The sequence below is a fragment of the Nesoenas mayeri genome (assembly GCF_963082525.1).
Source record: "Nesoenas mayeri genome assembly, chromosome: 3".
In the NCBI taxonomy this organism is placed as follows: domain Eukaryota; kingdom Metazoa; phylum Chordata; class Aves; order Columbiformes; family Columbidae; genus Nesoenas; species Nesoenas mayeri.
The window spans coordinates 47148161-47164214 of record NC_137544.1 but is presented as its reverse complement, the minus strand read 5'-3'; the positions used below and the strand labels follow the sequence as shown (position 1 = coordinate 47164214).

Here is a 16054-nt window from a genome sequence, read left to right as displayed (position 1 = left end):
GTGTTTCAAAGCGCTGCCCTGAGAAGTGTGTCTGGTGCTGCTTTTGGAGGGGGACAAGGAGGCACAGTCCACCAGCCCCACCAGGTCACTGGGGGAGCTGCAGAGCTGGAGGCTCCGTGGGCCGTTTTGGGCTCCGCAGATGTGATGTCCTGCATGTCCATCTGCCCATCACTGTGCCACCAGCACCTTCCCAACAGGGTCCCACCAGAGCAGGGCTTGCAGGAGGTCAAGGCAGGCTCAAGCTAACTTTTACCTCCCTGTCTTCACTGAAAGGACCATAGTTGACCCCATTCCCCAGCGAGGGACCCAGCACATTGGCTGCAGGATCCCTTGCACAGCAGAACCCTGAACAAAACTGGTGGCTTGTCATGGCAGAACCCACATCCTGCAGATTTGGCAAGGTTTGGCATGGTGGCACACCAGGAAATCTGTGCCCTGGCAGCCCCCTGCAGTTCATACATCCTGCTGCTGTCTTTAGTTGCGTTACCCCTTTATTTGTTTGGCACTTGGAAGGTGTAAAGTGCTATATAATGATAAGTATGATTGCTATTATCCTCCTGTTTACCCAGGATATACTGCTTGAGCCCCTTTCACTGTTCAGTGAGGGATGGGGTAACAGAGTGTGCTGTGACAGTCGTACTAGATTTTCATTACAGTGATGCAAACTGTAAATTATTTGCAACTTTACACAGCTGTCATCATGTCCTGCACTCTGCTTGATGGGTTTTTTTTGTCATGTATCTGATTTCTGTCAGAGGATAATGTTATATTGTCTGAGAGACGACAGCTCAGGCACACTCAGCCAGCTATTATAATATGTCTCACTTTAGCCTGACTTTAGGCTGTGTCTTGGTCGCCCCTAGTTACCAGAGCGTTATCTCCGCTTCCTCCAAGAAGCAGTTAGTCTCAGCCAAGCTTAAAATAAATTCATGCCAGTGAGCAGAGAACACTGATTTTTTGGCTAATGTCAGCAGGCCTGATGGCATGTAGAAAAACTGCCTTTGCAGGCAATGGCATGTGAGAAGAGGCAGGCGGGACCTGGCTGTGGGGAGGCTGGGGCATCCCTCACCAAACCCGTGTGGCTCAGTGGTGTGACTGTGGTCCCAAATGGCACTGCACGCCTTGAGGTGATGCAGTTCACAGAATGCTGGGTTGGGCACGGAGGTTCAGGAAACTCCCAAAGACCAGAGTCTCTGCCATTGCACTCATTGCACTGCCATTGCTGCCATATACAGCTCAGCATAGCATAACCCTCCAGAAATTACAGCTGCATTTATCATAGAATCATTTCGGTTGGAAAAGACCCTCAAGATCATCGATTCCAACCATTAACATAACACTGGCAATAAACTATGTCCCTAAGATCTATGTGTCTTTTAAACACCTCTGGGGATGGTGATTCCACCTCTTCCCTGGGCAGCCTGTTCCAACACCTGACAACCCTTTCCATGAGGAAATTTTTCCTGATATCCAATCTAACCCACCCCCAGTACAAATTGAGGCCAAAGGACCCCAAAACTGACCTCAGAGCAGTCCTTCTCAGAGGGCCTCTCAATAAACCAGTTTAAAAACACATAGGCAAAACAAATAAACAAACAAAGCCAAAAAACGCCTAAGGCTGGAGTTACCAGATGCTTTAAGGTCACCCCTGCTAGTCACTGCCCCGCACTCCTTGGGCATTTTTTTTGGTCACCAGCTGCATGGACAAGGCAGTCTGCAAGACTGCAGACCCCAGGCACACACAGGAGCTTCTTGAGTTGCCTGTAGCTTTATCCTCACCTGTGACACAGAGCAAAGCTCACTTCACTTAGGCCATTGGTGATCGTTGCAAGGAAGCCTGGCTGTGCCATCGCAAATGGCCGTAATTCACCAGGAAGAGCTTGCAAAATAAATAGACGTGTATACAGCTAGCATTTGCTAGGATGCTCTCAGGGACGTTTTGTAACAACCTTGTTGGGATTTTTTGTCTACAGTCTGCATTTACGTCAACAAGCAAGGAAACCTGGGGCCGTACCTTGACAGAAAAAAAGTGCAGCAGCTCCCAGAGCACTTTGGGCCAGAGCGACCATCAGCAGCCCTGCAGCAGGCTGTGCAGGCTTGCATCGACTGCGCCCTCCAGCAAAAGGCGGTCTTCTCCCTCATCAAGCAGGGCTATGGGGGAGAGATGGTGTCAGGTAAAGCATTTTTGTAAGGGGTTTGTGGCCAGTTGGGAAGTGCTTGAAATCTTAACCTGATCCTCAATCCAGGACTGTCCTAGCTGTCCCATTCACATCAGCATGCTGGCAACCAGCTTTGAACATCACAGAATCACACTGAATCACAGAATGCTTGGGGTTGGAAGAGACCTCTGGAGATCATCTAGTCCAACCCACCTGCTAAAGCAGGTTCACTGAGAGCAGATCACACAGGAATGTGTCCAGGAGAGTCTTGAATGTCTCCAGAGAAGGAGACTCCACAACCTCTCTGGACAGCCTGTTCCAGTGCTCTGGGACCCTCAAAGTAGTTTCTCTTCATATTCAGATGGAACCTCCTATGTTTCAGTCTGTGCCCATTGCCCCTCATCATTGCCTCTGTGAAATGAGCTGCTGCAGGAGCTGGCTTGGTGTCAGATGAAAGTGAGAATTGCAGCAGTGACTCATGGGAGGAACAGGACTAGCTGCAGAGTCCTGTGCTCACTGGTCTTTGAAATTGCTGAGGCCAGACATGTGAGCCCAGTTGTCCATGCAGCCATATAAAGACTAGCAGCATTGCAAGCCTGCCTTGTTCCACACATTGCCACCACATGTTTGTCTAAAGGACAACTCACACAGAGTTCAGCTGCTGATGTGTCCTCTGCCTGCAGTTCACAAGCCAAAACAGCTCTCAGCTCTAGGAATTGCAAAAGTCCCAGCAATTCTCTGTATGGCAGGGCTATACGAATATATCAGAGCAAATCAGAGATCAGAGGGAGCTTCCCAGGAGCTCCTCATCTTCCTGCGGTGACACCTCTCGCTGTGTCCTGACGAGTCTCACATGTCCCATTCTGAATCCCCCGGCCTGGCTCTCAGACTGAACATGAACTTGCCTTTTAATCACAGCAAGAGTTTTGTGTGACCATGTTGTTTAACACATGAGGATGCAGTGGGAATGAAACAATGATGAGACTATGGGAACAACGATCTCCAGTGAGCTGCCACAGATGAGTCAGGCATGCAAGAACTGCAAGTCCAATCAATTTTGCAGGGACCTCAGCAGCTCAGCTGTGCCATTGGGACCCTCTTGTGTGGGAGCCCAGGCTCTGGCCCTCTGTGCAGCATATAGATTCTGCTTTCTCCCTCTCCTCTAGTTCCCTCCAGTCATAGGTGTGTCTTCCCTAAGGGACACCAGACATACCCCAAGAATGATCCAGATTTGTTCACAGAAACACAAGACTGAAGTAATTTAATGCAAGGCTTCATTTTTGCCTGGTTCTGTGTTCATTAGAAGCAGTAGAGTCGTCTTGTGCACCAAGCTGGCCAAAGCCCTTGGTCAGTTCATCTGAGCTGTCTCAGCTTCAGGTATCTGAGCTAAAAGCCCCTGGTTGACATTGCTCCTAACTTCATGCCTATTCTAATCACTGAGGAGGGGTGAATGGCCTCCTAGTCATGGTGTGGCTCTGAAATTGCAGCTCACTCCCAGCCCAGCAGCAGCACAGACAGATTTTGTTGTGGGCTTTCCAGTCTTCCTATGGCTTGGCTCACAGATGCTCATCCAGTTGTGGAGCATGATCCTTTACAGCAGCTCAGGCCAGCAGGAAATCTCTGAAGTTATCCCAAAGAATATAAGCCCAAAATTGCAATTTATACTTGTTAGTAGTGACTAGATGCTGTAGGACTGGAAAAAACCTTCCAGGTGGTAGAGTTCAGGCAGCTATATCATGTGGTCCTCCTTGCAAACCTATTGATACCTGAATGTGTCGTCCTACAATTGATCCTGGTGGGCCTGTTATGACTCCTCCAACTCTCTCATGACTGGGACCTATGCCCTTTTTGATTCCTAGCTAAATATATTCCCTGATAGCTTTGTCCAGGAATTTTAATTGCTCTTCTCTCACTCTTGAGTTCAATCTTAGATGTATCTTTGGAGAGAAGTCCTCACCTGCTAGGCTGAAATACACAGTTTCTTTCAGGTCTCTCTACATTGGGAGGAAGATCGCTGGATTAGGGAAAGAAGCGCAAGTGTCTTCCCACAGCCCCATGTAGCAGAGATGGTGATGGCTACAGTGCCACAGAGAAACTTTCTGTTCCCTGAACATTGCTGTGGCCCACCTGTGCACCTCTTCAAGTGTGAATTTAGCCTTCTTGGGCCTAGATGACTAGAATAGCGCCCGTCAATCCAGCCCAGGTTTCACCAGGACTTTATATAGTGGAATTGACACTCCCCTGTCTCTCCTAGAAGTGCTTTGTTCAATACCTCCTTGAAATACATCTGACTTTCATCACTTTGTCACCTTGGTGGCTCATGGGTATCTGGTGAGCCTGTCCTGTAATTTCTCTTCCCATCAGGTCATGTTGAGCTTCCTCAAAAAATTATGGATTGCTGTGTACTTTTTAGTATTTTTTTTCTACCCATTTTTATCCTTGCAGACCTCCAGATCAGCCAATCTTTCCTATGCAATCTCCCAGTCTCCTTCTCCATTGGCAATGCCTCCTAGCTTACAGTGTCAACAAAATCCTTTTTGTGCCAGCATGCATCACTGCTGGTTCCTCTCCAGCGTCTGGGATCTCCTGTCAGCAGAGCCTGTCATCATTTCCTGACCCACCTTTCATATGCAATCATTTCCAGTTTAATGAAAGATTTTTCGTATTTGCTGGATTCCAAGTAGACCACAACTGTCAACCTGCCTTTGCCTATAAATGCATTTAAACCAGTAAAAAAAGGTCCATTATGAATCTGGTAGGCCTCTCTCCAATACAGCCCTGGTACCTTTTATTCATTCACAGCCGTGTCTTTAATTCTTGTCTCCCCATTATCTTTTAAAACTTTGGGTATTGCTGAAGTCAGCCTAATAGCCCATCATTGGCAGATCGTTTTCTTTCCCCTTCCTTAGACCAGGGTATCATAATTGCCTCCTTCCAATCATACAATACAGTTCTCAGTTGGATGCATAAATGAGAAATCCTTGCACTGCTGGCCATGCCAGTCGGCATCTTTCAGCGCTCCGGGGGGAAGGTGATCGGGGTCACACAAACTCAGCTCCTTAAGCTCCTCTAGTTTGTTTCATCCTTCAGATGGGGTAATTATGTAAAAATTTTTAAGACATACAAATACCTGTGTGAAATCTTTTCCCCTGCTCTCATTCTTCCTCCTGCTGTGTGTCCCCAGGTACTGAATTACTCCTGCTTGCTTTCCAGTTGCAGCTTTTTTTGAGGGGAAGCAGCATCTCCTGAGCCTGCTGGTAGTGAACAGCATTGGGTATGTCCTGCGCTTCCTGAAGAAGCTCTGTCGCAGCCTCTTGTGTGACAATCTCTTCAGCAACCAGCCTTTCCAGCAGTACAACACCATGCCGGAAAGCCCAGAGGTATATGAAAACAGACGGATGGAGGCAGGTAGGCTGCTTGATCAGCTTGGGCTCAAGATTTAATAGGGCTGAAAAAATGACTGTCTTTTTTTGGTCTTGTACTGTATATGCTAAAGAACTGCAGGTCTCTGTGGGACTTTTCCAGAGGGAGGCAGTGAGCTGACTTGCAGTATTTTCCCAGTGCCTATAGAGGAGGTTTCTGGGTGAGAACCACTGTGTTGGGGAGCCCTGGTAGTGATAAGGGTAATTTTCTTATTGCTCTAAATCCATTTGTTCTTCCATCTCTTTTCCTAAGGAAACAAGGCTCCTATGATCCCATTCTCCTTGTTTCTGTCAATTCTCTCCCATAACTTTTGGCCTCCTCAAGGGTACCTTGTCCTGGGGTAGAAGCCTCACGGTGAGTTCTTTAAGTTTCAGGCAGGTGGGAAGGTAGAGGAGAAATTTATCCTAGATTAAAATGCCTGTGGGCACCAGCAAGGTCTCTGGTTTAGTGCTTAACCCTGTGAGACGAAGCCTGTAGGGGCTGCGGTGAGAGGAAGATGCACCCAAGGATGGTGGTGGTCCAGAGAAGCACCTGTCCTGAGCAGCACCAGGCTCCCAGGTGGATGGATGGTACACCTAGACTTCCTCCTTGCCCACACCCCAACGTGCTGGGATGGGGTGATGGCCCCGTGCAGCCCCTGTGGACCTAGGACATGTCTCCAGCCCCCTTCTGCAATCAGTGGCCAAAAAGCTGCCCTGGGGCACTGACTATGAACATCACAAAAATTAGTTTAGAAAAAAAGAAAGATGCAAAGTTATGGCCCTGAACCTCTGCCTCACCTGCAGGCTTCCTCCTGACTTAAATGATTTTTCCTTCTCTTTTATTAACGACCCTGTGGGTGTTTGGGGAGCACACTGTCTCTCATGCATTCAGGTTAATAGCAGATACATACTGTAAGCTGAAAGAAAGACGTTTTAGTGTCTACAATTGTGATCCATGAACTGCTTGATTGCCAGGAAGACCTTAAGTGTGTGCTTTGTACACCAAAGCCAGGAGTGGGCTGTGCATACAGTGCAGAAATTGCCAGCTGCCATGTTTACACATGGGGGATGAACAGCAGGGACCCAATCTGAAAAGCAACATTTTTTTTTCCTCTGGACTAGGACCTTTGCAGCAACCTGAATGTTTCTGAGAGGTCAAGAGATTTCTGTAACACTGAGTGCAGCCCAAGAAGCCTGGCATTTTCGTTTGCATTTTAATTCGCATATACATTTGCATTTACTTTTCCACAGCAAGTCTGCATGTGATAGGAGTCAAATCCACAACTGGAATTTTTACAGCGGCTCTTACACTCTGAGCATCTCCCTTCCTACATAATTTCAATGCAGATGTCCCTGACACCATTCCCACTGGCTCTGCTCAGCCACTGAGGAATTATTTTTCCCCAGACAAGACAGGAGACGTGGATGTTTGGAAGGCTTCTCTTCCCTGGCACTCCCACTGCTGGGGGGGAAACTAATAGCCCCCGTGGATGCAGCATGGGGTGTGCAGCCGGGACTGGCCAGGGCTGTTGCTGGCCTGGGCTGTACTCCAGTCTGCCTGGGAGTGTGATGGGGGAAGAGGCAGCGGCTCTTGGGGATTTTATGTCTCCATCACCAGCAGCACTTGTGGTACAGTGGAGAATGTAAGCTGTGAAACAGCTGAGGGCAGAGGTTATACATGAGGTTAAAACTCCCCTACTAGGCTCCAGTTTGCTCACCCCAAGGTATGATAGCCACTGGCCTGCCAGGCAGAGAGCTGTAGGGTGGGTCAGCATGACCTCCAGAGATTTGGGTGCTTCCCTGTAGAAATGGGGATGTGGAAGAGGTGATGGAGGAACCACCTGGCCCTGCAGCGAGGGAGGCTGTGATGAGCTGTGCCATATCCAGAGCAGCTGGGTGCTCAGGTGGCTCTCTGAGCTGGCAGCCCCAAAATGGGACTCTCCTTCCACAAAAGACTAAGTGAAATACAGTGAGAAAGGATTTGAGGACACTTTCAGCACTCTACTGACCCCCAACCTGGTGTACCAAATTTGGCGAAGCCAGGTTGCTATGACAAAAGCCTGTTCATGGGCCTGGGAGTGCTTAGCGGGGAGCTCAGCATCTTGCCCAGTGAACCCACTGTCTGCATCACTGTGTGCCCTAGAGTACAGGCTGGGAGTCTGGAGCTGGTTTCAGTGCAGTTGTTTGGAAAACCCACCTACTGGATTACTGCTCGGCCCCAGAGCACACACAAAGGCACAGAAGGAGAAATCAGCTCTGCCACATAAAGCCCTTGAGATGGGGACTTTTGGAGGAGGTGGAAAAGCTGCCTCTTCCCCGGGGCAGCTTGTGCCCAGCCCAGCTGCCCATCCATGGCTGTGCAGCAGAGGAACTGGAGTGATGGCCTTGCACCCTTCATGCTGTGCTCAGCCTGAGCCAGGCAGATACATAATATTCCTGTTCATCACATCAGGCTGTATTCAACATCTCTATCGCCACCAGCAGAATAACTCCAGTTTTAGGCACTGAGGCTTGAGCCACTGAATCTATGTTTAATGCTGCATTGCCTAAATTTCCTTCCATCCCCCCGGGAGTCAGTGCTTCTCTGCAGCAAGGTCAGCACAGGGGGGACCTCTGCTAGACAGAACAGAGATGGGGTTTCCCTGTAGTGGCAATAATAAGGACAGCAGGAGCTCTCTCTCCGCCAGGTCTGCAAGGGCGCCTATTGGGATAGAGCTCGCATGGAAGGAGCAGGGCCTTAATAAAGCACCACAGGAAGCCATGCAAAGCAGCCACATTTTTCATTGTTTCTGTTCTACAGCTTGTAATCAAGATAGTCTTTCTTTTAAAATCATGTGCTTTTCAGCCCCTGTGTACCAATTACTTTAACACATGTATTGACTTTGGTGCAGTTACTCTTGATTTACACTGGCAGAAGTGAGAGGAGAAGCCGGCATCATGTCCAGTCATATTAATCCACTTACACCATACAGGAGTCACCTTTTAACCTTGCCCCGAAGCACATGCCCCATAGCCATTATTCACCTGTGCTCACAGCAAACTGCCAGATGCTAATGGCTGTGTACAGGTCAGGTGGGATTTGTTGATATATGCATATATCACTTACAACGTCTGTTTTACATGTCTAAGAAGTACGTACGCACACACCAGGCCTCTGTAGTGAACCTTGCTGGTGGTGCATCACCCTCCCTGCACCTGAGCCCCCGTGCTCTGCCTGCCCTGCCAATGCTTCTTGCACCAGCACCCAGCAGCTCCACATGTGGGGTGAGGGTCCCTCTCCAGCCCTCTTGCAGTATCAGTGGCTTCACTGCCTTTTCTTGACACATGTGGGGACAGTCCCCAGGGGTCTTTCTCAGCTCTAAGGGGACTTTCTGGCTCATGAGAGCAATTTGTGGGGAACAGCTGTGGGATGATTCCCGGGATGTCATCTGGGAGGTGCCCAGCTTCAGGTCTGCGTTACAGATAATCCTGAGATGTTACCTGTCCCCACAGGATCTGGGTTCAAATGGCCTCTGGATCTGCACACAGAATTTTCCATGAGAGTGGTAGTGCAGTTTGAACTAAAATGGTGGCAAGATCTGGGTGAACTTTGCAGAAAATCCTGTGAAGTGTGTCAGGGGCTGCATGGATGGGAAGCCAACAGAGATCCTGTGAAGTGCCTCCATCCACACACTCTGCATTCAGCTTCTGTTAGTCCTTACATGCTGAGCTAATGGAGGCTTGGATGTGAATGTGAGAAAGGGACATTTCTGGAATGCATGCATACTGTTGACATACACGTATACAATATTAGGCTGTTATTTTTCAGAGGAAAGCATGTTTGCTATAAAAGTTCTTACCAACCTGATGGTGGGTACAGAAACTGAAGTAGTTTCTCTTATGTGAGAAGTATCAAACTTAAAGAGCATCTTCTTTTTCCCCCTTTCAGTCAATCCTTTCCTTGCTCTTTCTGTCCTGAACCTGGTGGGCTTTTGTGCTGTCAAACAATTGCTGTGCTCTGCACAGAGCATGGCTTTGTGTAGCTGCAGTGAATCTTTCTCTATGCAAGGACTCCTGTGGCGACCCTATATCCGTGTCCTCATCATGGGGGAATACAGGAAGGTTCTGCGAATAAGATCTCCAGCCTTGCTTGTCTCCTCACATCCAAGTCAAATATATATGCCATATGGTGTTTCCTACCACTGCCCACAGGAGAACAGCACCTCTTCTCATGGCAGTGGCTGGAGGTAGGGCCCCACATGGAGCAGAAACACAGCAGGAGATAGAGGTATCCTATGCTACATCAGTGTCCCTATATACGGGTATGAGAATCGCTGTAGCAATGCACTGTAAGAGTGTGACTGGTAGATAAGACACTTTTGTCAGAGACTTCCCCATTGATCGTGTGGGCAAGTCACCCTTCCCTGCTGTGCCTTTATTTCAGCACCTGTTCAAGGAGGGAAATAATTCTTACCACAATGTGCAAAGTCCTTCTAAAACAGCTAGGAAAAGAAGAATAACATGATAGAAAACCACATATTATTACAATCAATATTTTCTGTTTTAAGCACCAAATAAACAGTAGCTCAGAAATTTCAGGCCCTGAGAGGGCAAGAAAAATGTTTTCTTTCCCCTTTCTGGTACTGTGGTTTGTTCAATCTTGTCTTGTTGCATGCTATGAGGAACAGTGTTCCTGGCTTCTCAGCACACTCAGAATAAATGGTTTTTACGGCTATCAGTAGCTTCGGCTCTCTTCAGCATTTAATTACCTGCAAAGGCCATTTATTGCCTCATATATTGCTCTACCATGCACATTATCCTTTAAACAATAAATAAAATATTAAGGTCACTCTTAGAAAGGGAGCAGAGGAACTGCATGTGCCATCCAGCCACAGTAAAGTCTAATATAAAAAGTTTGTCTGGTCTTCAGGCCATTTGAATTGATGGCAGAGCCTGCAGTAGAGCAGAGAAAAGGTACGATGGCTGCAGGCATCTTTTTCTTCCTTTCTCCCTTCCTTCCTCCCTCCCTTCCTCCCTTTCTTCCTCCCTCCCTTCCTCCCTTCCTTCTATGTATCCATCAGCAGGCTGGGTGCCTCCTCCTTCTCCAGACCAGACACAGCTGGAGCATCGTCCCCAGGACTTATTTCCTGAAGTCAGATGTCCAGGGTGGAAAATCATGTGGCAGAGCAAGAAAGACATGCAACTGCAGCTGGAGCTGCATGTTGACATTTGGAAACCTGGGAAGGGACAGTGGCAGTTTCAGATGGTACAAAGGGTAATAAGTAAACACAGGAGGGTAAAAGAAAAGAGAGAGTAAAGCAATGCTCCTGTTGGGCAGGTTTTGTGAAGATGGTAGTAGAGGCTTTAGCATTCATTGCCCTTTAAACCTAGACCAGAAGAAAATAAAGAAATAGACACTGAAGGACAAATCCTGTCAGGAAATAAAAGTAGAAACGGATGGGAGAGAAGAAATTTATCTGCGATATAATTTGCCTGAGCTCTATAGAATTGGCAGAATTTGATAAATTTACCCTTCTGACCTTAAAGCTGTGTGATTACTGTTTGCTGACCCCTAAATGAAGAAAGAATCCATTTCTATTCCTTTAAATTTATGAAATTGTATCTCCTTATGGATGCTGAGCAATGGAGCTATAAGCAGGCAACCCTCCAGCCGTCAGCCCCAGGGAAATCCTCCTTGCCATATTCTGCTGGGCTGTTTTACCTCCACAGTCTTGAGGGGGTGCAAGAAAATCCATCCCTTTTGAAAAGCTTTTCCCTGGGGGTGGGAACTCTGCTGCCAGAGGTGGATGAGGAGAAGCCCAAAGGCTCTTCTGTCCTTCAGCCTAAGACGTATTAAGCCATGGCACTGACAGTGCTAGAGATTGCCTGGACTGCAGCCCCAGAGGTTAGAAGACAGAGCTAAGCTATGAAATGGATTTTAAATAAGGAAAAAAGATTATTTATTTTTCCATATCAAAGGGTATGCACAAGGAAAGGGGACAAAATGATGGGCGTAAATGCATGAAGCATGATAGATGAGATTGTTTCCAATATAGAAAAAAAAAAATACCCCTGGGTATACGCGTTTAATTCAAGCTTTACATGTGCAATCACGTGGAGAAGTATGGACACTCTTTTAGAGTCCCAGTCAGGTAAATCATGTGATCGTAACTCTGTTTAGCTTCAATTTTAGCTTTAACTTTGTTTTAGCTGGTTAAGACTTTTCCATAGAGCTATATGATTCCTTTAGGAGATGTCTTAAGTTAAGAGTCTGGGCTTTGATTTTAAATAGCCTAAATTAAAGTCGAATCAGGAATTTTCATTCCTAAACTTTTAAAATATTGATACAAATACCTGCGATCCAATATGCATTTCAAGCAGTCAGATCAGCAGGCCACAGGCCAGAACTGATGATGAAAAACCTACCACCCCATCCAAGTGCTGCGTGCATTAACCAGCACAACTCACCAGATTTTTCATAGATGCAAGGGGGAAAAAGGATAATCCTGAGGATCCTTACCTTGTGCCAGCTCAAGCCACATTAGATAACATCACTTGTGTCAGTGTAGGCTCTGATAGCCTGTGAAAGCCGCCGGCAATCAGATGTGTAGCTCCTTGCTGCTGGATTGCTGTCGCAGCCAGGGTAATAGAAAAACTGGCTGTGGCAGTGGAGGGGGCTATGCAAGTTAGCAAACCCAGCACTTGCTAAGTAAAAGACAAAAGAATAAATGTTTTGGACAAGAGATAAACGCCTGCTCATGTTTTGTGAGTCTGGACGAGAGGGCCCTTGTTTCTGGGACTGCCTGATTCGTGACGCCTGCAGCAGGACCTAGGCTTGCACCTCCATGGGAGGAAGCAGAGACAGCTAGAAGGGGGAAAAAGGGATTCTTGTGTTTAAGCTATTTCCATTTGACAGCTTTCAAAGTATATTCAGATTGTTTTTTTCAGGGGACGTTACTGATTTTTGCTTAGATCTTTTTCAGCTCAGTTTTTCTCTTTCCCCACGTTATTCTCTTTTTTCACCCTTTAGATTAAAAGGCTGTTCCTCACTTATCTGTCTTTATCTACCTTCTGTTTCTCTCCATCCTTTTCCAGTTCACTAGGAAATAAATGGAAACCCACACATGATGGCACTTCCAGTTCCATGGAGATAAAACATCCATTTTTTTCTTGAAAAATCTTGGCCCCTGTTTAATCGACGGTGCTCCCCAGCTTCTTAGGATTTATTTGTTTGCAGTAATTATACAGAGTACATCAAAGTGCCTTTCGGAAAGTAGTAACACACAGCATCTGCCTGAAGAACATTTGTCTGTTGGCAAAATGAGTGCAGAGTAGGAGATTAAAGCAATTAAGAGAGTAACAGAAGCAAACTGTTGGTGATGTGCAGTTTGGAGCTTGTGCTGGGACAGTGCTGGCCACGGGCAGCTATGGGAAAAGTCATGGTGAAGCTGAGGAGTTCCACCACCAGCAGCTGGGCAAGAGAAATACATTCCAACCTGTCACTGAAAATGAAGCTGCTAATGGAGGTTTGGGTAAAACAGGTAATTTTTGGTGGGTTTCTTCATGGGAGAGGTAAGGTTACAAACGTGATTTAAACAAAAAGGTGTGTTGCTGGACTTCAGCAGAGAAGCCAAAGTTAAAGAAAACGCAGTGAGGGTGGGGGTGAGTTCTGGGATGGGGTCCTGGGGCAAGACCAGCTTCCCGGTGGCACGGCACGATGCGGCACACCAGTGTGAAGGGAAACTGGCTCTGTAGGGTCATGGGGAGACGAGGGGATAAAAAGACCTGAGAAAGGGGAATTGGTGAGTTCCTAGCTGCTGTGACTAAGATAGGCCAGGGATGTCAGAAGCATCAGCAGAGAAGGCAGGAAAATAAAGGATCTGTGAAGGGAAACTAAGGCTTGAGGGCTCAGTTATGTTGTATTTATATGACAGAAGAAACCCCAGAAGAAATATCAGAAAGTCCAGCTGACCTGCAGCACTGGCCAGGGAGAAATGAAGCAAAGACTTTATAAAAGATGTTATACCTACCTATAAACACATGCACACACTCAAGTTTTATATGTGCTCTACCAAACTCCTGGATGAGGAGTTTGATTAGTTATTAATGGGCAAATGCAGCTTATTTTGCAGTTACTGCATCTTGCTCTAGACATCTCACTTCTTGTGTCTCAAATTGTTTGTTTTTCAATAAAAAAAATTGCTATTAAATATTTTAAGCCAGAACTAAGCAAAATAATTCAAGGAAATTCATCATGGAGGTAGCAGAACAAAATGCACTAAGTATTTCAGCTGCAGAGAATCACAGCGTGTAAAACCTTGACATTTTCATATAACACAGTCATTTTCATCTAGTCTATTCTATATACAGCTTTTTGTGACTTTTATCAATGTTGATTTATAAGCATACAGAGTGCATTATAAACTACCTGGATAGAAAATCTCCTCTAGGTACTGCTAGAAGCTGGAGACAGAAAAGATCGATCACAGCCTTTCCCATCTCCCTCTGCTCGTGCAGAACTATTGCTGTGCTAAGACACAAAACTATACAACCCCGATGAATCTCCTTTTCGTGATGTACAATTTGGTGTAACATAAAAGCAAGGCAGAAGGGAAAAGAAAGGAGGAGTAGGTCTGAAATCAGGAAGAAGAGGCCGAAGGAAGACTTTTTCTAAAGGCTGGATCCCTATGTCATTGAAATGCCTTTGCCTTCACTTGTGGGTATGCAGTACCAAAACAATTTGCCTACGCTGTAAGATAGGACTAAAACCTCTCCATTGCAACACAAGACATTTACTCAATCATCCCCAAGCACTTAAAAAAAAAAATCCTCCATGGGTTATTTATACACACGAGCACCTTTTATTATTGAATCTAATATATTTGTCAGCAGCTAGCTTGTGAATTTACTCTACCTTTTTACTCAGTTTGGACAATAAAACCATGTTGATCTGTTCCCAGCTGGTTTAATTCCCTGGTTCTACTGCATTAAACACAATGTGGTTGTTGTCTGGGCTGCAAACACTCAAGGGAAATCGTTTAAATAATGAAAAAAAATTGCCTATGCTGAAGTCCTTGTAATCAGGACAACATTGGATTTTGGAAAATTCTCTAAAAATGTAGATTCTTGATGTTAACTGACTGGCAGCTTCTCATTGGGGGATTTGGCATTTCAGTTACCTCAAAATATTTTTTAGCAGCTAGGACACAACGACATGGTACATCGTGCAGTAAAGCCTCTGACTAAACCCTGGAGAATTCACTGCAGGTTTTATTGCCATGGTTTCAGTGTTCATAAAACCTACATTCACAAGTGGATGAGGCTTATTTACATTTTTCTGTTCTGACTGACTAGTACCCCCGTTTCCCCCCACTCCCCCAGTGGATGGAACTGTGTGTTCCTATAACCTGTGCAAAAGCTATCCTGTAGACGGAACAACGCAGGTGTGACAGCCCTGACCCGCTGTTGGCGGATGCCCTGGGCTGCCTGCTCGCTCGCTGCCTCTCTGCAGCAGCCTCAGGGATGCTGTGGCTCCCCAGGGACATGTCTCTGTGCCCTTAGCGAGCAGCAAGCAGCTCAGCTCCACTGCCACAACCCAAATGCTGTTCCCTGTAACATTTTCCTCATCCAGCCAAGGACACGGGCTGATGTGGAAAAGGTCCAGTCCTTTCCCAGGCATGTTGGGTGCAGATGCATGCACCAGAGAGCAGCATTGACATGGTCTAGAGATGCCTGCTAAGGGGTGACATCATATTTTCATTGTACTGCATGTCTGGACAGGCAATGGAGCTAAAAGAAATGGGTCGGTGCTGTAATCCCAGAGTAAATCACAGTAAGCAGAGCTGGAAAGTCTTAATCCATCATAGGAAGCTCTTATCTTTAGAAAAATGCACGCAGGCTCAAGCTACATGATAAGGTCCATGGTCTGTTTTTGACTGGACAGAAATGAGTGAGGCTGTTTGGCAGACAAAGTTATTTTTTAATCTTTTAAGAGTTGATGCTATAACAGAAGATAGAAGTTCAGAACCAAGGCATATCTTTCACACTCTAAATAGTCTTTAGATCTCTCTGCTCCCTTCCTCTGGCCAACAGTAGACTGAACTGATGATTAAACCCACCTGAAGATTTCCTTCTGCATCTCTGCATCTGCTTTTCATGTTTCCCAACCTTTATTTTTCCTTCCATAAAGGCTGAGATACAGGGTTTCTCATCTCTACAGCTGCTTAAAACTGTCCCCTTCCACTCCCCTGACACGGCCTCCCAGATAGGGCAGATGCCATCCTTGTGCGAGGAGCTGAAGCCAAGTTTGGAGACTATAAAATACAGGTGAAGATAAAACCGTGCAAGGAGTGTCTCAACAGGATTTTGACACTATGGCTGGCTCCTCTCAAAATGACTGGGAGATGAGAAAGGGCTGGCCCTGTCTGGGGTGGGGAGATGAGGTCTGAGAAAGCTATGATATCATGCCACTTAAAATATGGAGTTCACATATGGTCAACCCATTATAGAAAA

At 46.5% G+C, this 16054-nt stretch overlaps 1 protein-coding gene across 1 annotated transcript in view; it reads left to right on the top strand.

Annotated features, from left to right (window-relative positions):
• The window catches only part of SCML4 (Scm polycomb group protein like 4), a gene marked incomplete at both ends in the record, with an annotated part of 44780 nt that overhangs the window by 8823 nt on the left and 19903 nt on the right, over window positions 1-16054 (top strand). Inside the window, 2 exons of the mRNA XM_080341936.1 lie at window positions 1974-2174; window positions 5373-5567. Of these exons, the coding sequence (XP_080198062.1) occupies window positions 1974-2174; window positions 5373-5567 (396 nt within the window). The remainder of the gene's footprint in view (window positions 1-1973; window positions 2175-5372; window positions 5568-16054) is intronic.